The sequence below is a fragment of the Acanthisitta chloris genome, unplaced genomic scaffold, assembly GCF_000695815.1.
Source record: "Acanthisitta chloris isolate BGI_N310 unplaced genomic scaffold, ASM69581v1 scaffold3090, whole genome shotgun sequence".
NCBI classification, from domain to species: Eukaryota; Metazoa; Chordata; class Aves; order Passeriformes; family Acanthisittidae; genus Acanthisitta; species Acanthisitta chloris.
In genome coordinates this window covers 1,060-24,742 of record NW_008653162.1, presented here as the reverse complement: position 1 = coordinate 24,742, position 23,683 = coordinate 1,060, and the positions used below count along the sequence as shown (strand labels likewise).

The following is a 23,683-nucleotide window of genomic DNA, read 5'->3' as shown; positions in this document are numbered from 1 at the left end:
TTAGATGAAGATTTTGGGGAGTTCATATTAATTTTTTTCTTCTGGCAGACCAGTTAATGTTTTAAGTGTGTCATGAACTGCCATCTCAGTTGTAGACTTATTGGGTGCTAGGCCTTGAGCAGGTCTCCTTTTCCCTTCATGCCTACTGGTCATCATACTTTAAGACTAAAAACTGGCATTCAGGTTTTTCAAGTATATATGGAAGATACAAGACTATGAGGAGGCAGAGTCATTTTTAAGCTATTAAAGCTCTTCATTATTTCCTTCTCTCATGCAACTAATGTTCTCTGACAGTCTATCACTACAAATAGTAAGGGGACCTATATGTACACCTTTTGTTTTTTCTTCCTCAGTGCCCTTAACTGTTGTTACTTTGAAGTAAACTTGACCGTTGTCTGAAGAAAGATTTTGTTCCTAGCTTTTAATTCATTCTGATAATGGTGTTTGAAATTATGGATATCCTGTGATAGTTCTTACCTAGAAATCCTTAATAGACTGGGTTTTTGTGGGGTTTTTTGTATGTTTGTATTTATTTTTTTGATATATGAACTCTGCCTACAGTAAATCTACAGCAAGTGGATTTTAGTCTTCAAATTCTAGCCCTGGCCTGTAATTTTAACTGCTGAATAGTGTTAAACTATCCCACTTTCCTGGCTGCAGGAGTCTTCATTCTCAGTTGAGCAGGGGACATTTTGTCCTTCCTCTGAAAGTTTTTGTTGTGCTCTCTGTATGTGCCTTATCCTCACCCCTTCTTTTAGAAAAAGGCACTGGGACTTGACTTCATTGAAAACAAAGAGCTGAACTCTGCAGCAACAAACTGTGCCTGTGGGTGTCTGTTGGAAAAGGACTGGGTAGCTTCCTTGCACACTTCATTTTTTGGGGCAGCTAGCTGGCAGCTTCTTGGCTTCTTTGTATTCATGGTGGTGCCAGTTTTGCATGTGATAAAAGCCTCTCCATCTCTAGAAAATAATTATGCACTTTTGAGGCTGTCAGTGCAGTGTCCCCAGCCACAGAGTGATGAATTGCAGTCATCTTCCTTGTGGGTTTTATATTCACAGAAAGTAAAACACCATCTTGTTGCTTATTTATTATGGTGCATGGTGCAGAGGAGTCAGGAAGCAGTGTTTTGCCCATAGTTGTCACTAGCCCTGAGTACACTTCGTTGGCTGGCTAGGAATGTTGGAAATCAAGTAGACATCCACTCTGAATGTCAGAATCCCCTGGGAGGGGCCACACTGTTTGGTTGGGGGTTTTTTGGTGACAGTAATGTTGAGTAAAATTCATGTGCTTTAAAAAATATATATATAGCATTGTGCAAGTAAATGAGAATTGTGAACTGGGGGTTGAGCACAGTTGTTTTTAATAAGAATCAGGCAATTTTCTTGAAGTATGTGAATATACTGTGTGACCATTACAGAAGTCCTAAGTCCTAAAATTATAAATAGGAAGCTTTTGTGTGCTTTGCAAGTGTTGTCGAGGTGCTGAGAGAGGACCTCATATTTCCATGTGAGTCCTGGAGTCTCATGGGGGTTTTTCAGGAGAAGAGAGTGGGGGTTTTATGCCTCTCTCAGGCCATGTCCAGGTGTCTAATTTGATTGTATATGTTCCTGAAAGAATAAACAAATGTGACAAATAAACAAATGGACAAAATAAACATGTTTCTCTTAAATGTTTCCATTTTCCTAAAGATGAGACAAAAGAGGCTCCCATGGCTGAAGGGGAGGAGGAGGATGACAGCGATGATGAGGTTGAACCAATTGCAGAATTCAGATTTGTACCCAGCGACAAATCAGCCTGTAAGTGAGGAGGGTGTTCTGTTTTAGTTTAAAGCCCTGGCTAGACCTGGAGGGCACTGGGGTATAAATATGTAAATGCCCTGATCCTTCAGGGTCCTTCTCTATTTACTTGATTTCTGTGTGCTGAAAAGAACAAAGCAAATAGTTTTATCTGGCTTGGGGATGGAACATTTCAAGCAGGTGCTTCTCGGGAAGAATTCCAGTGCTTTAAAATGGAGACTTTTGAGTTCAGAGTTTCTTGGGTGTTGTTTTGGGGGTATTGGTGGAGAAACAAGGGGTGTTTGTGTTCCTGCAGTGGAAGCCATGTTTTCAGCAATGTGTGAGTGCCAAGCTCTGCACCCAGACCCAGACGACAACGATTCAGATGATGATTACGAAGGGGAGGAGTACGACGTTGAGGCCCGCGGTTGGTAACAGTTGCTTCTTTTGAAATACCTGCCAACACTTGGATACCTGGTATCTGTCATGATTGTTTATTACATCCTTTTTGTCATGGGCACAGTATAGAAAGCCACAGATCTGCAGAAAACCTATAAGTTAGCTGTCACAAATCACTGGAGCTCAGCAAAGCGTTGTTCTCATTCTCAAAAGCCCCCAGGCACAAACAGCAGCCTTCCCTGTGCCCAGGGACTGTGCTAGCACAGGTCCAGTGCCCATGCTGCTGTGTGCTCGGTTCACATCGCTGGGTGTTTTCTGTACCTGATGTAAGCAGCTTTTTCATCTCAGACAGTTCATCTGAGCGTAACATGCCTAGCTGTGTCCTGCTTGATGCAGGCTCTTAAACTTAGGTCTGATGAACACAAACTTGTTTTTGCAGAGCTGGAACAAAGTGACATCCCAAGCTTTTACACATACGAAGAAGGATTGTCACATTTAACTGCAGAAGGTCAGGCCACGCTGGAGAGGTTAGAAGGCATGTTAGCCCAGTCTGTCAGCAGCCAGTACAACATGGCTGGAGTGAGGACAGAGGACTCAATAAGGGAGTTTGAAGGTAAGAAATGCTTTTGTTTTACTAAAGAATACATGTCTTCATCAGTGACACAGCCAATGGGATTGAGTGCACCTGCAGCAAGTTTGCAGATGATGGCAGGCTGAGGGATGTGGTTGACTCACCTGAAGGATGGGATACCATCTAGAGGGACCTGGACAAGCTTGAGGAATGGGTCTGTGGGAACCTCAGGAGGTTCAACAAGGCCAAGTGCAAGGTGCTGCAGCTGGATTGGGGCAACTTCCAGTATCAATACAGGCTGGGGGATGAAGAGATTAAGAGCAGCCCTGCCAAAAAGGACTTTGGGGGGGCTGCTGGATGAAAGGTCTGGACATGAGCTGGCAATGTGCACTCAGTCAGAAAACCAGCCATGTCCTGGGCTGTATCAAAAGCAGTGTGACCAGCAGGTCAAGGGAGGTGATTCTGTCTGTCATCTCTTTTCTCATGAGATCCCTCCTGGAGTGCTGCATCCAGCCCTGGGGTCCATATGAAGGATCTGGGCCTAGTGGAGCAAGTCCAGAGGAAGTCATGAGAGTGACAAGAGGGCTGATGCATCTCTCCTGTGAAGACAGGCTGAGAGACTTGGGTTTGTTCAGACTGGAGAAGAGAAGGCTCTAGAGGACACCTTATTAAGGCCTTTCAGTACTAAAAGATGAGGACAGACTTTTTTTGTAAGGCCTGTTGCTATAAGACAAGAGGATTGGCTTAAACTAAAAGAAGGGAAGATTCAGACAATAAAAGGAGATAATTTTTTTACTATGAGAATTGTGAGACACTGGCACAGGTTGTCCAGAGAAACTGTGAATGCCCCATCCCTGGAAGTGTCCAAGGCCAGGCTGGGTGGGGCTTTGAGCAACCTGGTCTAGGGGAAGGTGTCCCTGCCCATGGCAGGGGGTTGGAACGAGATGGTCTTTAAGGTCCCTTACAACACAGACCATCCTGTGCTTGTAAGATGTCAGTGTTTTTTCAATCTGGCTAGTCCATAAACACCAGGACTGTGTGAGTATCATGCTGTGGATGGTATCTTATCTCAAAAGCTGAGGTATTGCCCACATGCCTGTGGCCCTACAGGCAGTATGTTGCCTGCTGTAGATTGAGGGCTGCTGTGTTAAGAATTCTTGAATTCAAATTTTTTAAAATGATCTGTTTTTCTGTAGGATGCTGTCTCTTAGTTTAGAGATTGTACAAATGTGTATTTAAGAGGTGAAATTTCTTTTTGTTGGAAGCAAAATCTCAGACTTGCCTTTTCTGCATGCTGCTTTCACAGAGCAATATATTACCTGGGAGAAGTAGCTTAGTAGTATTGCTTCTCTTTTTCTAAGTATAAATTGCAGTACTTTTGGTTTGCTCTGATGTTTTTGAAAGATGGAAAATGATACAGCTGTTGGGGATTTTTAGCGATCAGCTTGCTTAGAATAGTCAACAAAACAATAAATAACTTGTTTTCATCCACAGGGAGGATTTTTTAATCTTATTTGTTTTGTTAGTTGTTTACAGGTTCTTTTTGTTCTGAAACTTTGAATAAATTTATGTAATGTAAAGACAACCTTAGGTGGTACACTTGTTTTAGCAGTGCCCTTCATTTGAAAGTGTAGTCAGGTTTCTGAACCCCAGAATTTTGAAAATGAGTATAACAGCAAATATGTCACATGTCTCAGAGTCATCTTAATCAGTTTTGTTTACTTTCCTAATCTTATTTGCTATGGTACTGCTGCTTGGTCTGCTGCAATTACAAATGTCCCCAGGGCTGCTTGGTTTCAGAATTACATTAGTTTTTGACATTGTAGTGTAGAGTGGTTATTCCTTTCTTTCAGCCTGATGATTGTTGAGACCAGTTTCAGAACAGGATCCAGCCTCTTTCTGCTAGAGTGTCATTAGAGCTATTCAAAGGAATCATGCCCTTTGTTACACTGAAACCACATTTAAAGCATGTTTAAATCCAGCGCTTAAGTCTTTTGATAAGACAGGGTGAGGTGCGGCTGTAGGAAGCGGTGAGGTCTTTCAGTGACTGACCAGTAGAGCTGGAACAAACCCAGAAACTTGTGAGCAGGTTCGTTTCCTTGGGCAGCTTTGAGAGGTTCAGCGAAGGCGTTTCCGTGCTGGCCGCCTGAGCAGTGTTGCCTTTCCCTGGAAAACATCCGCTTGGTTACTCAGCATTGGCTGTCTTTGCAGATGGTATGGAGGTGGACATTGCACCGATAGTTGCCGGGCAGTTTGAAGACGCAGAAGTCGATCACTGAGGAGGACGTGTGCTGCTGTAAGTTCTTCTGACTGCCAACACCAATGCTTTTTAGTCCTGCAGAGCCTTCTCTCCTTTTTTATCTGTGCAATGTATGTGATCCCAGATCTCCTACAGGAATTGTCTTGTGGTATCAGGATGATGGTGATTTAGAGAAAGGAAAAGGTAGCTGTAGTTATCACAAATGTGGAAAGATGTTCAGTGATCTATCCAAAAATGCCTATTGGCATAAACCATCACCCTGCAGAGCCAACCTGCATGGATGTGCCTATCTGAAAGACAGGTCAGCCCTTTAGTTGGTTTAAGAATTGTCCAATCTCAAAGGCTTTTACATGTTGATGTATGAATGCTGGAGCCATTTCTGAGAAGTTACTGTTCTTAGAATATTATTTCACCCTTAGTGTGTAGGATTTCCCAGGCTGTCCAAGGGGGCAGGACACACAGTGCTGCAAGTCTGTCGCTTCCTTCACTATAAGTGGAGCAGGAACAGTTGCTGATAAAGTTACCCAGCAGTCTGGATGGGATTGTTGTCAGGAGCAGAGCTTTGAGAGAACACCCTGCTCAGGTGGCTGTGCCAGTGTGTCCTCTTGCCTTCCATCACCTGTGTTGCTTTTCTCCTGTTAGTAGCATTACAAGATGTGCCACTGTTTCCTCACTGGCACTGGGCAGGAGAGGGAGAGCAGCTTTTTCTGGGACTGTCTGTGGAGGTGCACAGGCACAGTGGAGTTGTGATCCCATGGTTGCTTCAGCAGTGCTCACTAGTGCACAGTCTGCACGTGCTGTGTTGTCCCAGTTCTTCTACCTCTCTTGGAAGTGAGACCGACAGCTCCTACCTTAAAGCGAACTATCCCACTTGAAACGCTGGAGAAAACATTTGTGGAGCAGACAGCCAAAAGCTCAGGGGAGGAAGGAGGAAAGGGACACAAATAGGAAGATGACACACTGAAAAAAAGACAGTGGAAATGGGTCAGAAGTAGTTGATGAGTGATTAGTGTCCCTAAGAAAGAGGCTGCAGTCCCCAGGGAAGGCTGTTGCAAAGAGTCATGCCCAGCTGCTTTCCTCCTCGGTTGCTTATTTTAGTTTGCTGCTGTTAATATTCCTGCAGTTTTGAAAGTGTCTGAGTAGCCCTGTGTTCTCTCACTGACCTCAGCCACTGCCACTGGTCCTGCATTGATATTTAGTCTGGTATAAGAGCTCAAACTTTTCTGCAGTTGCACTTCTACCCTGGGAAAGACTTTGCAGAACAAAGAGTTCTTCCAAACAAAGTGTAGATGCTGGTTGCCCTGCCACTGGATGGTTATCCAGTTTGATAAAGGACACACTTGCAAATTAAAGAACAGCTGTAGGAAGTGCCTTTCAGTGACTGAATGGACAGTTTGGCTCTAATGATTCCATCTCTGAGATGACTTTGGTCCATGGTTTATCAAAAATAAAATAAAAATCCTGCTGTTGGAAAATTCAAATATGACTCCTTCATTATCCTGCTTTAAACTTGGGCAGGATTAAGGAGAGTTAGTGGCTGGTAGCAGATGTCTAAGGAACCTGCAAGTGCCAGTTTAAGTGTTGTAGACTGATCTTCTAGCAAAGTGCAAATACACCCAGTAAGAAGTAGTTTCGGTCAGTGGAATTCTCCCTGCTGCTTATTCCATGCCTTCCATGGTGTGGCATGTGCCTGTAGGAGATTAATGCTGTGAGAGGTGACTGAGAAGGGTTTCCTCCTGTCCTGCTTGTGCTGATCAGAGCTGAGGAGCTGATCCCTGTCAGGGCAGATCAAGTGACCTGCACGTGCAGTGTCAGGCGTTGCAGTGACGTTGCTCCAAGTAGCAGTTCGGGAGCTGTGGGTGTCATGGTCCTTTTTAAAGTAACCTCCAGCCTGAGTGTGTTGATGTAACTTAAGTAAGTTCAGAAATGTAGGATCTAAGGCAGCAATGAGCAGTCCAAGGTGCAAAGTGACAGACAGCTCTCGGAGGTCTGTACTAATCACCCTGCTAACAAGTTTGAGCACAAGGTTGGCTTGGCTCTTCTGTGCTCTGAAACTCAGGGTGGAGAAGAAGCATGCAGTGATCTTATCAGTATTCCATGGGGCAGCTCAGCCCTTTTAACCTTCTGAACTGCAAAACGATTTACATGAACATCTTTAGAGAGCAGTGCAATGCTCTGCCTCTGAAGCAATGCCCTTGTGGTACACTCCTGTTGCATGTCACTGCTCGTTACCCCAATGAGATGTGACAGTCGCCTGCTGAAGCTCCTGGAAGACTTGCTGACAGTTGATGTGGGGCATTTCCACTGGTCTTGCAATAAGCAGTGTTTTGTCTGGCGCATCACGAGGCTGCAGTAATTGTTCAGAAGCAACTGGTGTGTCAGTGTGTTGTGGTGCAGCAGTGTCTGCTTGGGCACCCGAGTGCAGCTGCCCTGGTACATGCTGTAAGCACATGCTGTCCTTAGCCGACCTGAGTTCAGAGCTGCTGCTGAAGGCAGAGGTGCTCAGCCCTTCAGAAAATTAGTGGGTTTGCAGTAAAGTGCTGTCCTCAGATTGCAAACAACAGATAGCTGCTACTCTGCAAAGATTAATAACCTTTTATTTTAATGCCAGTTGTGTAAACTTGGTGTTTTGTGTCTTTCAGATTCCACTTGCGGCACTTCCAAAATAAGCTGTAAAACCGAAGGCATTGCAGTGACTATCGGGAGTTAACCTTTCTTTTAATGACATGAGCTTAGACATCTAGGTCTATAAATGCTTGTAGAGATGTTTCGAACAGGGTTTGGCATTTGTGACCACTACGGAGTTATTTAAAAATAAAGAAAACAAAACAAAAACAATAAAACCTCTTGCATCTAACACTTGAATGGGGCTAATCAGGGGTCATTTCATGGTATCACAGAATGATTTGGGTTGGAACAGACCTTAAAGATCATCTTGTTCCAACCCCCCCTGCCCTGGGCAGGGATGCCATTCAATAGATCACGCTGCTTGGGGCCCCATCCCATCCTGGCCATGAATGCTTTCTGGGATCAGGGAGACCCAGTCTCTCTGGGCAACCTCTCTGGCATTTCAAAGAAGCCTTTGTAGGAATTCTGAGACTTCAGAAATAAAACTGTTATTAGAACAGAATTTGGGATTGTCCTTGAATTTTCTGTATTTTTGTACCTGTTCATTGAATCCATGGAGTAAAGTGGAAATAGAAATGTTATGAAATTGGACTAAAGGAAATAGGGTTGGCCAAGGATTAAAAGCAAAGGTAAATTAAAAGCCCCTCAAGTAACTGGCTTTATCATTTCAGTGCTATCCCTTTCATTTCTCTGAGAGCAGAGTTTGGGTGGGAGAGGAGATGGAATAAAGTCTGTAAATTCCAGAGAAAGAGAACTGTTTGTCTTTGTATTAAATGTTAACAACACTGTTAAATAAACTAAGATTTTTGTATCTCACAGCCAGCTCTGTGTTGCAGTTCTCAGTCCTTTACTTCAGCAAGCAGCTTGAGCCCTTGACTTTTAGCACTCTCTTCCATAACAAAATAAACCCCAGGGAAACCATTTTCATCATTTACCTAGATGAGAAGATAAAAGGGTGGAATATTTGCAGAGTGTGCACGTGATAGAATTATTCTGACACATCCCAGGCTTGGAAGCTAGCTTTAGATTGCCAGGATCCTGGTGCTGCTGGAGCTTTCCATTTCATCTCTCTGTGGGGTGCTGTCTTTGCCATGGGGTAATGTCAGCAACTTTGGGTTGTTCCCCCTCCTCCCCAGTCTCATACCAAACTTCCTCAGTTTATTTTGGTTTGAAGTTGACTTTGGGTTTTGGTGGGTTTTGGCTATTGCTGTGTTGGTATATGAAGAGTTTTCTTTACCAGCCCTACACTCTTGGAATCATATTGAGTGGTCCTGCCCTGATTAGCACACTGGGATGTGGTTTGGTTTCATGGTATGGGATAATTATAACCACTCTTTGTTGCCTGTTCATTAGAAATGCCAGTCAAATTAATAGTATTATGAACCGTTGCTGTTGCTGAATAAATGAGGTATTTTACATGTTACACAAGACATTCTACAAGAAACTCTTTACTAGCACCTTTATCTACATATGTATTTATGTAAATATGTGCATGTTTTTGTTAGGGATGCAGAGTAACAAAGGAGGGTACAGACTGATGCGCTGATTTTTGCACTGGGATTTGGAGAATCTTGGCATGGTGAGATTTCAGGGCAGGTAAAAGTCTACCAGCACCATAGTTAGGGAAAAGGCTCACTGGATTCTGTCACCACTCACTGTTAAGGTAGACCGGTGGGGTTTTGTGTGTGTGTAAACCTGAGTTGCAGTGTCCTGTTGTTTTTCACACTAGACTGCAGGCTGTTACACACCCTGGTGGATGGGCACAGCCACCTACAGGGCAGCTGAGCTGTGTATGGCTCCCCTTGGCACTCACACTACATCTGAGCACTCAGCAGCTCCAGAGGGAGAAGTTGTGTTGCACTAATGCAGAGCTCCAGGAGCAGGCACCTTGTGGTGCTTCCAGTCAAATTAAATTTGGTGAGGTGAAAATAAACCTGGATGAGCCCTGAAGGTAGTGCTGAAAAGTGTTGGGTGAATTGAGGTGTTTCATTTTCCATAAAACTTTTTATTTAGGGTTCTTCTGAAGCATCATTACTTTCAATGTAAAATACTCATTTTTGTCTGTACTACCAAAACCAGTTCAATTCCCCTGTTCCTAACTTTGTTTTATTTTTCATTCTTTCTGCTGCTTTTGGGGTTCCCCCCCCTTTTGTTTTGCAGTAATTTAGTCAATTTAAGGCTTGTCTCTTTCTTAGTGATTTTTATTTTAATTTTATATTCTACTTCTGGTGGCTATAAATAGAGCAACTACTCACTTATCACCCAGATTTGTACCAACTTTTTTTAAACTCTTAATGTTATGCCAAAATATACAATGAAGACCCACAGAAGTCAGATCTGATCTGACCTCTTTGCTTTATGGACTTTGCTTTTGCAGGCTGTAAAAAATGTCGTGCCAGTAGGGCCTCTAATCTAGTAAATCTGGTCTGCCCTGTGGGATTGTGTCTCTGCTTTCTCACTTCCCTGCCTGGTTTTATGCTTTTTGAGGTTTATTTTCTAGGCCTTTACCCTGTGGGCTTCAGGGGCTCAGAGGAAACGTGCCAACCATGTAAATTATGTAAGGCTCATTTCCATAAGGAATGAGGCTAACAATGGCTGGGAGAGGGGGATGGGAAGTCTATAAGGTATGGATCACTTTAAAAATAGGTAAAAGCAGTAAAGTGATAAAGGGAAGGTAGAAGCCCCCCAAAGTGTCTGTTTTAGAAGCAGAACATGGTACAAAAGTGCATGTTTTACAGAGGTCCCATGCCTGATTTCTGTTCCAGCAGCTCTCTGTGGCTGAGTCACAAATAAGTGGATGCTGGATGGAAAGCAGCTGAAGGATCACCTCTTCCCAGGCTCAGTGTGCTGGTGGGTGGCCTTTGCTGTGACGAGTGTTAACAAGGACCAGTTTCTTTTAGTAGGAACTCACACTAGGATCAAAGAGCTGCTAAATGACAACCCAGCAGTTCTAGTTCTCTCCAGTGTATTAGCAGGCTGCTATTATTATTATTATGGACTGAATTACAGGGTCATGAATAGGACTCTTGTATGTAAAGCACATTCAAACAGTAGGTTTCATTTTGTAGTATAATCTTAGAGGTACCTTGGAAAATTAAAGTGAGAAAAGATTTTATTGCCACAAGGAAGAAAATACATGAAAATATTTACTTCCCAAACCCTTGCAAAAAGATAGCTGACAACAGTAGCTGTTAAAGACTTGCTTCATAATTTTACTGTGAAAAAAACCCCCCCATCTGATTCCCTTTCTCTTAGAATATTGGCTTGTAAGGTGGCTTGGATGATGGGTCGAGGGATATGCTACAGAGATCTTTGTAGAACTTATTTGAGAGGATAGATGATTAACTAGTAACTATAAAATGAAAAACTAAATTCTACTCTTAAATTTGAAAAATATATTCTGGCTTCTATAAAAATTAAGCTGCATCCGGAACAAGAAACTGAATGCTAGAAGCAGAGCTTCAGAGGATGAGAGCTCCCAGTGGTGCTTATCAGTGGTGTTTTATAGCCTCAGCTGAGGCTATAAAGGGCTTGTTTGTGCCAGTTTGTGTATTTGGCTTTCCTGTCGTTTTTAGCTCTGTTATTTATTCTCCTGTAGTGCAGATTCATTTGTTTTGAAAGAAAATAGATTGGTAAGAGTTACATAAAATCAAGGACAAATCAAGTTCCACATGATTCATCCCTATATCCCCTGTCTACGTGAAGAGGCAGCAGTAATATCTGATTTGCCTAAAATGCCCTTTTATGTGTGTGTCTATGGAATTTTGTGGTACTTTATTACTGCTTTTTCCAGCCAAGATAAACATTCAACAGACTACAGTGGGGCAGGACGGAGCAGAGCCTTCCTGAAAGGGAGCAAGGGGTTACTTACCTGCACTCAGGTACTATTAAAACAATGCTGGTCCTATAGACTTTTAATTTTGGTGCAGGTACCTCTAGAATAGAGCTGTGGAAACTCTTCTAGGCAGTAGTGTAGCCTTTCTTCATCTCAGAGTTATGTCTATGGCAATTAAGAATACAATGATGTCAATACAAGAGCGAAATCTGCAGCTCCTTTTTTGCAGGTTCCTTCTATGGGAAGAAACCCCTTCAAATCAAACTTGAAAGGACTGGGTCTTTCTCTAAAATCAGTTTTGCATGCTGTTGTAATAAAGGTCAGCAAATGGCACTTGCGGCTAAAGTGACAAAGTTTCAGTGTTTTAACAGTCTTTCACATTCATATGGCTTAACTTAAAACGGTGGCAGATATTCCCAAAATCCCAATACACGTTTACAAAATTGTGTTCAGGTACTAAAGTTGTAAGTCAAATATTTCAAACATGAAATCTGAAAATACAACTGAAAGGTGGTATGTAAGTCTGTCAACAGTTCTCTGAAAGCTTTATGTCTGCAGATGTTGGAAGTATTTTTTAATGGAGTACTGCCAGATTTCAGGATCTGATGTTTCAGGATATCCGAGGAAAGATTTCGTCCCATATAAAAGCCACAAGTATTGTACCTGAAAAGAGAAATTACAGAAAGTACCTTTATTTAAATGTGTTTGAGGAGGACACAGTACTGGTGTTGAAAACAAATACCATGTTCAAGTATTTGAGCACTGAGTATTGAGTATGCAGTACAGCAAGGACTGCATCAGTACTTTTGCTAGCTTCAACAGACCATGCAAGTGCTCCTCAAGAGTTAATAATCTTGGTTGTCTTGGTATGTCTCATGTTTTAATTCTAACCTGTATCAGCCAAAACAAAGGCAGAGCAGTTTGGCCAACCAGGTGAATCCAACACATTCACCTTCCTGTTGCTGTCTCAGGACTCCTTTCTTTGTAGCTTGATGTCTGAGTCACTGAACCAGCAGCTTAGCCTCCATCCCTCAGCTGAGTTTGATAGCAGCATCTGTTTTGATAACCACATCATTTTAGGTGCTGCCAAGTGGGTATGGGATAGTGGGTGGGTGGTTTTTTTTAAGATCATTCTAGTTTAGGGTTTACTCTGATGCAGAAAAATTGGTTAGAGACTAGTTGCTTCATGAGAATCATACACGAACAAAAGGCATCCAAATACACAGTTTATTATTACCATTCTTTGAGGAAAAAAAATTGGTATATTTTTGGTATATATGGGTATATTTTTATTTTCTTTCAGAAATTAAGAGGATCTTGGTTGACAGTGTTGCCCACCCATAGCTTGTACTTTATGAAGCTTCTTGGATCACAGAAAAAGCTTATTGGAAGGAATTCTCTCTGTTCTGGACTCCCACTCAGTGCAGGACTATTGTCTGTGCTGGATAGCCCATTGAGGCTCTTCCCTAGCTGGAGACTGTAGCACTTCTCCAGGAAACTAGTTTCAATGTTACTGCACCCTTCTCCTGAAGATTGATCTCAATTTCCCGTGCCACTCTTTGCGGTGTTAATGTTACCAAGTCTGCCAAGAAGAATAGTTAATCTCTGTCACCCTTGTAACTGCTCTTGACATAATGACTCACTGTTATTAAAACACCCTTTCACCTCATTTTTGCAGCCCAAACAATTCCAGTTCCCTCAGCCCCCCCTCACAGATCAGGTACTCTAGACCCTTCACCATCTTGGTAGTCCTGCACTAACTGGATCCTGCTTTCTCCACATCGCCCTTAAACTGGGGGACTCCAGACCAGCTGTGTTCCAGACAGCACCTCACAAGCATTGAGTAGAGGGAGGCAGCAATGTCCCATGATGTGCTGATCCCAGTTTGCTGAATCATGTGCTTTGTCTTACTTGCAGAGAGAACAAACTTGTGAACAGACTTTAATTCAGGTCACTATTAAACCTGAATCTGAACTCTCAGCACTGACACCAGCATGCTCTGCTTGTTACTGGCCATCAGCCAGGTGTCAACACATTGATTTTTGAGGTCAGTGGTTTGGCCAATTTTTATTTCATCTGGCAGCCTTTTGTGTGACCCCACTCCTTTGACTTTGAACCAAGAACCCCATGGGAGACGGTGTCTAAAGCCTCACTAAAGTGCAGGTATACTGCATCCGTGCTCCCTCCCTCATTCTCATCTTCATTCATCATGAAAGGCAATAGAGCTGGTGAAGCATGAATTACCTTTGCTAAATCTGTGCTGACTGTTCCTGTGATTACCTTTGTGTTGTTTACATAGTTGGAAATGGATTCTAAGGCTACATACACCATCTTCCCAATGACTGCGGTGAGACCAAATAGTTTATAGTTCCCTGGCTTCTCTCTCCTTATAAGCAGACACAGTATTAGTACATTTCCCATTGGTGGGAGCCTCCAACTGCTGTAACCTCTCACAAATGAGGAACAATACTAACATTGGTCAACTCTACCTGCATTTCTAGATGAATCCCAGTTGAGTCAATAGATTTGCAATCACTGAGCTTACCTATGTTGTTCCTACCCTGTTGCTCCCTCACTAATTATTGCCTCCTTTCCAAAACCTTACTGTTTTACAAAGAGGTTTGGGAGCTTGGGAAGTCTGAGTGGTTTAAAAAAGACATGCAGTACCTCAGCCTTTTCCATGCCTTGTCATCAGGTTGCCTTCCCTATCCACCAATGGACCTGCATTTTCTCTTTTTTGTGATTAGTGTATTTGTAACTCTGCATATCCCTAGTCTTAGTTCCAGCTGAGCTCTGACATTCCTGATTTTGTTTCTAAGTGCCTGTGCAAAGCTTTTGTACTCCTCCTTTGCTGCCTCTCCCTATTTTAATGTCTTACATGCTCTCATTTGTTCATAACGAAGCTCCTTGTCTAGCCAGCAGGGAAAGGCTTTCTATCAAAATTCCTAGTCTAACTACATGGCAGATTCTTCCTGCACTTCAAAATCTATTACTGAGCTCTCACTGAGCTTTTTTGAAATATGGGATACTTTTCATATTTATGGCAGCTTCCAAGGGAATGACTACTGACCTGGCAATTCCCTAAATAAGCAGAATTTTGTTTCGAAGTCTAAAGTCTGAACAGCTCTGCTATTTACCTTCCCAGTCTTCCTCTGGACCCTGAACTCTTGCAAGGACTACAACCCAAGAGGCCACATCCACCACCCACTCTTCTCCGTAACCAGGTCAAGTACAGGATTACCACTCGCTGGCCCTTTAGTATTTGAATTAGACTTAATTACTGACAGTTTTCTAGGAACTTCATGGATTGCATTCACTCACTGATACAAGTTTTACACTGAAAACTCCTAGGAGGACCAGAGCCTGGGAGTAGGAGACTTCTAGTTGTCTGTTGAAACTCTCCTTTGCTACCAAGTCCCTGAGATGCTAGTCACTTCACTGCACATGGATTCTGAACTCTTGTTTCTTTGTTAAGCTCCACGCTTAAATGTATTGAGCTTGCTGGAAGCCTCTGAATATCCTCTCTTCTGAGCAGAAAGGTAAGAGTCTCACCTGTTTCCTTCTCCCTTGCTTACCTCCTCCATCTACGTCTACTGCTAAGTGACTTTTGTGGCACTTATTTTCTATCTTGATCATGAAAATTTTTTTCATCTATGGAACAGTATTAGTCTTTCTAGTAAAACTGATCTAAAGAAGTGGCCTTGATTCTGGTTTTATACTGTTAGAAACCTAGCAGGATGCTAGGCCAGGTTGGATGGAGTTCTGAGCAACCTGGTCTAGTGGAAGGTGTCCCTGCCCATGGCAGGGGGTTGAAACTAGAAGGTCTTTAATGTCCCTCACTCTAGGATACAATTTTATGACATTCTAACCTGGCACCTGTCCAGGAAAGCGCATCACATTTTATTGACCTCATGACTATCTTGTCACCAACTCTTCCATTCATAGCTACCATCTCCCTGGTACTGAAAGAGCAGCATTAGCTCAGTCCCCATCATTACTAATGGTATAATCATGCCTAGACAACCAACATGAATTCCTTTGGCAGAAACACAGAAACTATCTTTGTTCCACTGGTACATGCTGTGTCTATGCTCACAGTGCAAAAACCAGGCCTGCCTGTGCCGAGTCATAAACACTTGCTGACATCTGTATTAATTACAGGAATTAGCTGTTTAATGCTGCTGGAGAATCGCCTTCACCAAAACATCGGTGAAGCTGTTCTGAAAACTGAGTAATTCACTACAGTTCCACAATTATATCCCTGAAAGACCACAAACCACCAGCAGATTTGTTTATCCTAAAAGGAAACTTCTACTTCATCTTCCTCTTCTGAAGGTGATAATTAATCTTCCTCTTGCTTCAAGTGTCCTTTCTAAGAAAATTGTTTTAAAGCTGATGGTTAAGAACTCGCTTACAGCTAGTTCAGGGTATCAGTTATATACTGAACACTCCCTGACTCCTTGTCCTCGTGGGTTTTTGCTGTGGCCATAAATGAGAACATACTGCACTTTGCCCTGGCAGTTTGAAGCTTCATGGTATGCTAGTCCATGGTTCTGCATGTGGTAGTTATTACAGCAAATCACAAAAAAAAAGCTAACAGACTCCTGAAAGAATTCTCCAAAGGAAGAACAAAGTACTTTAACCATCTGAGATGCTGGGAAAAGTAAGATATTAAATTAGCATATCACTACAACTCTGCCTGTTTCTAGGAAACCTGAAACAGTATTTCTGCTGACACATGGATTCTGAAAATAATTTTTACAACTAAATTTAAAATATCCCCATATCACCTACTTCTATGATTCTGCTTAGAGGTTCTTTTTACGAGAATTTTCGTAACAGGTCATTTTCCTAGATGCCCCATCATTTGGTCCAATTGTGGGACAACAAATTCTATTCCTGTATTTTCTTTTTTTTAACAAGCGTCAGAGAAAAATCACTTCATTTCAGATTTGTAGATCTGCACTCCTGTATTCATCATATTTCAAATACAGCAATCTCCTCTGTACTTCCACCTCAGACACTGTATTTGTTTGCAGCTCTTGGCTTATAAAGTAAGGTCTCCACATATCCATGAAGCATCCTTGTTTTCCAAGGAGATATTTATGTTACCATTAGACTACTCAGCCCTTCAGATGATCCACAGACTTGAGATCTGTAACTAAATGTTTGGCTACAGTAGTGACACTGTGCAAGAAGTGATGTGTCCTGAGTTTCCACATCTTTACAGCAGCTCAGCCTGGAGTTCCCTTCCCTCTTAAATTATGAGACAGTCTTCAACACAGTCAGTATGCATTTTGCTAGATGTTAACTAATGACAAACCACTGCTGATGAATTTTCACAGAAATGTAACATCTCTCCCTAATCACACTGTGAATTCCTCAAGTCACAGGCCCATTTGAGTTAATATCTGCTGATTAAATCACCTGAAGGCTTTCTGTAAAGCTGTTCTGCAGGACACATCTTGGCAAATAAGTAGAACATGGGGTTTTCAGAATGCCTCCTGTTTCTTTAGATCCCTTGCCAAAATATTAAATCCCAAGTATTTACGACCTGGAAGATCTCTAAATGGTTCTATCATGTTGAAATCAGTCAATATACCAAAAAGCTAAGCTGAATTTTGAGAAATATTTTATGTTCTGTTAGGACCCGAGTGATGCTGATCAGTTTTGCCTAAGATACTTCACTAACTGCTAACTGTTATCAAGCTTACTCTGTTGTTCAGTCATCCTGTTTGGAGATCTAATTTAACAAAATGATATTAAAGTGAATGTTAGTCTAAAACTTCTGTCTCCATTTTTGACGGACTGAGAGTCAAGGAAGTAGAACATGCACAGACCTGAACTCAACAAAAGGAAGGTTTTGGTTACAACAGGAGCCCTTTGTGATGTTTCCTGTGTATATTTTACACGCCGTTGTGCCTTCATCACTGTTGCACCTTCTAATAGGATTAACAGCCATGAAAGAACTCAGGATTAACAGACTGCTTCTTTATATACCCTTTTAAGCACGAAGCTCAACATTTGTAAACAAACAACAGCATGAAGTGTCACATGGAGCACTTTCATCTGCATACAACTAGAAGTTCAAATCACTATCTTCAAAATTAAAACCATAATTTAAGTTAGAAAAAAACCTAGTTGCTAACATTCCTTACTCTTAAAATGAGACTGATTCCAGCAGTGACTAGGGGAAAAACACAGAATAGGAACTACAAAGTTTAGACACTATGAAGATAAAAAAGATTTGATATAAAAGTAATAATTGAGAAGCATATTTAAAGCACTTGTCCTCATACCTGGGGGTAGTTTTTTTAAAAAAATTTATCATCCCCATGTTCTTGAATACTGTCACAAAACAAGAGAGAAACTGCATGCTAACCAGTATGTTTCTCTTTTTGAAGTTAATCAGGCTAATATTTACATTCAGGTAGCCTCTTTTCCTTGGTAGTATTCTGCTGGAATCGACAAGTGAACCTCTGATCAGTGTGATACCTCAGACAGGCTGGATTTTAATACCAAGCAGGCATAAAGTCCCAAACAATAGGCAGTTTTGAATGGATCAACCTCCCGAACAAACAGCTGTTGGTTTACAACTAACTAGTTAACCCTAACCTAAACACCAACCTTCTTCCATCTAGAATTGTGCTTTTTTTGGTAAGTACATTTTCTTGTCCACAGTATATGTAGTTAGACTTTGAACGTGATATCCAAACCAAACAATTGTACACCATAATATGGTTGTTTCTTAAAATAAATTGATCAAAACAGTAGATGTTATTTTGTGAATCAAAACGGTGTTTAAAACTCAGCATTAACGCTTGATTGATGGGAAAAGGGGTAATGATTTTAAACTAAAAGAAGGCAGATTTAGACTAGATATAACTAGAAACACTGGCACAGGTTGTCCAGGGAGGTGGTGGATGCCTCATCCCTGGAAACAACCTGATGCAGTTGAAGATGTCCCTGTTCATTGCAGGGGGTTTGGACCACAGGACCTTTAAAGGTCCCTCCCAACCCAAACCATTCCATGATTCACAAAACAGTGCTGCAGGCTCTCTACACTGAGCATCAAACAAGTTGAAAATAAACAGCCTGAATTTGCAGCATGGAACCATGATTCTGAATGACTTCTACACATACATTATAACTATTGTCTGGATTTTATGTAAAGCTGAAATCGAGCACACTATCACATCAAGAATACCTATTTCCTGGTTTTTGAACTGTGTACTACATAACACTTTCTCAAAGACAAAGTATTAAGAACTTACCCAAGGATGGTGCTATCCAATATACTAGTGAGTAACTCAAAAATTTGTCATAGAAACAATCTGCATGTAATGAAAAAGCCAGTGCTGGGTTAAATATTGCTCCTGTGAGATTTCCACCTGCAATAAAAGATGGAAACAGCATGAACTCAAATCATCCTTCTTAATATTTATTTTAAATTAATATTGAAATGCACATACACAATACTACAAGAAATGCACACCTTGCAATAAAATGAATTAGCAGAAGCCATTTGAACAGATAAACTCTTCTGAGGTTATTTACCCGATGACCTAGTTAACAGTTTAAGTGTTTTCTAAAAGGCTTTAAAACATCTGAAGTGTAGACTGTAACTTCCTTTATCTCTTTCTAGCAAATACTCGTTGAAGAGATAGGTTTGGCTAATGCTGAATGTTTCTACTGATAAAACTAGAAGCTGTTTTACTAGTAGTCTGTATCATGATTTTAGAAGAGGCAGAAATGACACAAATACCAGTAAACAAGTACTTCATTACATCCCCAGGTCACATGCAACACATATGCAAGATAATAGAAAAAGCTGTCAAACACTGTTCTTGCTAAGATGTCTTCTACAGCTTCCTGTAACAACACTAATATTATCACAGCAATGTGTAGAACACGAAGATTACCATATGGTGTAAGAACTGTGGGAAAAACCTTCACAATCATTCCACATGTTGTCTGAAGAAAACAAAAGCAAATGCTACTCCACTGTCTTGCAGAAGGAAGCCAAACGTCTTCCCTTGCCTCTGACTTCAGATGTAAATGACGTTGCCTAAACATTTTCTAAATAACTAGATCCAAACACATTACCTTGGGGACTAAGCTGTAATTACACTGCAGATGAACCTGGAGCTAAGTGTGTTTAATTCTGACATATGTTGTTTCTCTCATTGCAGTACTGTAGAGAAAGCATTACTCATGGCAAAATTATCTGTGTTTCTGTGCTGTTAGTTACTGGCCACCCCATACCTGTTTTATCGATTAATCTATTCCCATGAAATAGTCCATAATTGTGTCTATTTAAGGCCTTTTAGCTTATTCTTGATTTTTTTCCACAAATAAGCTGCTATGCACTCTGAACTCACCCTTTGTACAAATACCATGCTGCTGTAATCCTCATTTGCTATGAGTATGCAATCATTTACCCAAAGTTTTAATGAGCTCTCTGTCATTCTCTTCTTCTATATTGCTCTTTCTATATTCACCTTAGTATTTCTCTTACTGCTATTACAGTTCAGGAAAGTTCTAGTCCTTGTTTACCTGCTCAGTTTACTGTGGTTTTACGCTTGTTCTCAAGAGCAGCTCAGATTTACTGTGCAGTCTGTGATTCTGCACACTGACATATTAGCAAAGTCCACGGTTGCCAGGAAGCTCAGCTACAATAATTTACTTTGCTTTAATCTATTTACAAATTCACTGCTTCTGCTTTTCTATCCACAAACATAGAGCTGAAAGCAGAACTTGCACCTCAGGATGCAGTTGCTGAACATTAAACATTAGACAGAGTTTTAACTGCTGTATTTCTTCAATAGTCATTACTGTTAACTACTGGAATATCAACCAAAGGCCATGGGCACCAGTATAATCTTATTTAAAAATATTTATTAAACATCTCAGTCTGTGTTCCAGAAAAGATACATGATTTTATGGCAAAATAAGTGTATTACTTGATGTGGTACATGTAAAACTTTAAAAGAGGAGATAATGTGTGCTCCACACAATGCATGAGAAAGTAATTTTACCTTTTGAAGTTACTAAAGGCTAAACCACAGTTAGGAAGAAACCTGGAACTAAAAATATGTATGTTAGATCAGAAAGATCTAACCAATTTCACATGACTACGACTTAAGTGTAATACTGCCTGTAAACGAAAAAGCCCTCACAAGGTGTATTTTTTTCTTGCCCTAATTAAATACTTTCCCAAAGAAAATATTCAAAAATATTGTTTGCCATCATGTATATGGCTTGCATCTGTAGCTGTTGGATCATTCCCTTAATAGGCAAAGATGAATGTTCTTTTCTTCCTTCCATTTAGTAGAAGAAAGAGAGTGAAGCAGCATTGGAACTTTTGTGTGGGGTATGTACTGCTGTAAAAATTTGGTCTGTCTAAGATTAAATGTAAAAAAAAAAAAATCAAAATATTTTTAACTAGAAAAAGTATAAGAAAAACTAAAGGAACAGTTTTTGATTTTGATACTACTATATAACTTGATGTTATTTGTTGGAGTAAGCTGTATGGCATACATAAGTACCTTTTATTAGTACCCACAACACTGCCCTACCAAGATTTGGTTTTTTCCAACAGCTTCATTTAGTCAACCAGAAAAATACAACTTAGTATTTTTGAGCCTTGTCTGTGCATCAATACATTTAGAAGGGTTTAAGCCACAGAAGTGTGGCTATCCTTCAAAATTTTACCCAAAGCAAATTGGAAAAAGAGGTATTCCCTCTTACAGCCCCTTTTTAGACAGCAATCATTCCCCTTACAGGATACAGCATTCAAAGTAAAGCATAAGTCATGGAATGAAATATACTATGTACAAGACGTTTTTTCCCAGCATTTCTGTTTCATTCATAACTGTAACAAACACATGTCCTGAAGGCACAATTGATTTGGTTTTTTAAAATCTGAGTGTAAAAGAAATCATTAGCATGAATTCTATTTTGCAAATTTAATGCACCTGGTTTCCTAGCTAGAACACTGTATCTGCCAAATCAAAGTTTAAAAAAATCACTATTCATTCCATACTCTATAAACTGTTTGATAGTTTTGTGGAAAGAAAGGAAGAGTGTTACCAATTTGCCTAAATTAGCATTGCTTTGCCTAAATTTGTGCTGGTTGCTTGGCCCTTTGGTGCTTGGTGAGCAAGAAAGGTCCATTCCTCTTAGACAAGCACTGCAGTTCCTTATAAACAGTAAACAAATTGCTGCAGAAAATTTCCTGAGAATGATCCAGCCTCGGTAAGTTATGTTTCTGTCTGTCTTCATGGCTTGTAGATGAGAACTTGGCCTGCTGGAGGCCACTGTCTGTGACACCTGATTTGGAAGTCTCTCTTCCTACTGTGTGTCAGCAGCACTGAGGTGGAACAGGCCTGGTTACAGCTATGCCATGAGATCCACAGCATACACATATATATGCACCAGAAGTTGTCTGGGGCTGCCTACCAGGCCCTTGGTTGTTGCCTCAGCTACTTGCCCTGCTGTCAGGAGGCTGCACTGAGGGGCTGTGGGACGGGGTCCCAATCAGCAGCCCTCAAAACAGAGGGAGTTTACTTTCCACTAAAAAAAAGAGATCTGTTGTAGTGCAAGCCTGTGACTTCATCACAGTAAGAAATTAATAGCAGCAGCCAGCACCCACACTTGTTGTGTAATAGCTCAGTGATAGCAATCTTGGGGTTTATGCCTATCTCTGTTTCAAGAGGCTTCAATCCACACCTTAGGGGGGACAGCAAACAGCAGGCTCATGCTTGCTCCAGGGGGGAAGGTAACACTTCTCACCTTTCCTTTTGAAACTGAACGTACAGCAAGCAGGGCAAACCTTAGGAAGCTTGGAGCAGAGTGAACACGAAAGAATTAGTTTTTCCACTAAGTGCGGGATAAAACTAGGTGGAATAAAACTAAGGGCAAACCTTAGGAAGCTTGGAGCAGAATGAACACGAAAGAATTAGTTTTTCTACTAAGTGCGGGATAAAACTAGGTGTAATAAAACTAGGTTCAGGACCTGCTCTTTGGAATACATCTATATTTTTAATACAGTAGACTTGATTCTAGATTAAAAGAAATGCAAAGAAAAATGTCCAGGTAACAGAGTGTGTTCTGCACAGGATACAGACAGACTGTGCAAGCAAAAAGAGGCCTGGGCACAGCAGGTCTGTGGTTTCCTAGAAGTGCCTGCAGATTGATTGCACTGGATAGTCACAACGAGTCCAAGTTTATGACATGGAAGGGGACTTGGTACACAGCCTTCTCCTGCTGGAAAAAGGTAGGAGCTTGGCCAATGACACTGGGCATGAATCCTTTGCATGAACAAGCAAAACTAAAGGCAACGTGACACATTTTCTGTGATTATTTGCTAAGCAGGGAAAGAATGTTAAGAATCAGGAATCCAGATTTCTATGCCTGTAGAAGAGGGAGGATAATACTTGGCTATACTTTCACTGAGCAATTCAGAAATAGTTCTAATGTCCCCAAATGCACTGACACCTTGCTTCTGCCTTCAAAAATTAATTTTAGAAAGTAGTTCAGATTGCCAAGTCAATTCTTAAAATTCTCCATGGAGAGGTATTTGCTAACTTGATCTAAAGATAATGAGCAAAGGTTTTCTCATTACTACATCTGAAAATTTGGCTGTACTTTGTTCTAGATGTTATTGTGTTAAACCTTTTGGACAAGTCATCAGTGATATCCCAGATGTTTGCAGGCAGGAGAAGTGATCTCTTTCTCTTTGTGTTAAACCTTTTGGACAAGTCATCAATGATATCCCAGATGTTTGCAGGCAGAAGAAGTGATCTCTTTCTCTCATAAACAGATTTGATAATTCCCTAGATGACTTTTTCTGTGGTGGGGGCTGTAGCACAAGCAAGGAGTTCCATAACCATCTCTCTCTCACCTCTCAAACTGCAGAATCTCCTTGCCAGTAGGAGAAGGGCTCCCTGGAGGGCAGTGACCTAACAATTCTTGGCACTTCACTGGGGACAACAGGGAGCATCAACAGTCAGAAGCTCAGACTGACTCCCCTCACCTCTTCTTTACCACTGGTCCAGAGAGGATGCACAGGTGACAGTGTCCCTGCTCTGGGAAGCATGAGGTGACAATCAGGTACAGGCAAGGACATGGACACACAGGACACACATGGGAGGCTCCAATACAGTGGGCACCTATTTCAGATTTGGTTTCATGAGGTATTATTTTAACAATTC

General features: G+C 41.3%; 2 protein-coding genes across 2 annotated transcripts in view; one reads left to right on the top strand and one right to left on the bottom strand.

Annotated features, from left to right (window-relative positions):
- The window catches only part of CLNS1A (chloride channel, nucleotide-sensitive, 1A), a gene marked incomplete at its 5' end in the record, with an annotated part of 9,388 nt that extends 933 nt beyond the window's left edge, over nt 1–8,455 (top strand). Inside the window, 6 exons of the mRNA XM_009079632.1 lie at nt 1,539–1,547; nt 1,689–1,796; nt 2,092–2,202; nt 2,614–2,787; nt 4,957–5,041; nt 7,648–8,455. Coding sequence (XP_009077880.1) covers nt 1,539–1,547; nt 1,689–1,796; nt 2,092–2,202; nt 2,614–2,787; nt 4,957–5,024 — 470 coding nt within the window. The remainder of the gene's footprint in view (nt 1–1,538; nt 1,548–1,688; nt 1,797–2,091; nt 2,203–2,613; nt 2,788–4,956; nt 5,042–7,647) is intronic.
- Nucleotides 8,456–11,990: 3,535 nt separating this feature from the next.
- Nucleotides 11,991–23,683, bottom strand: part of AQP11 (aquaporin 11) — a gene marked incomplete at its 5' end in the record, with an annotated part of 12,747 nt that continues 1,054 nt past the window's right edge. Inside the window, 2 exons of the mRNA XM_009079621.1 lie at nt 11,991–12,131; nt 18,743–18,859. Of these exons, the coding sequence (XP_009077869.1) occupies nt 12,079–12,131; nt 18,743–18,859 (170 nt within the window). The remainder of the gene's footprint in view (nt 12,132–18,742; nt 18,860–23,683) is intronic.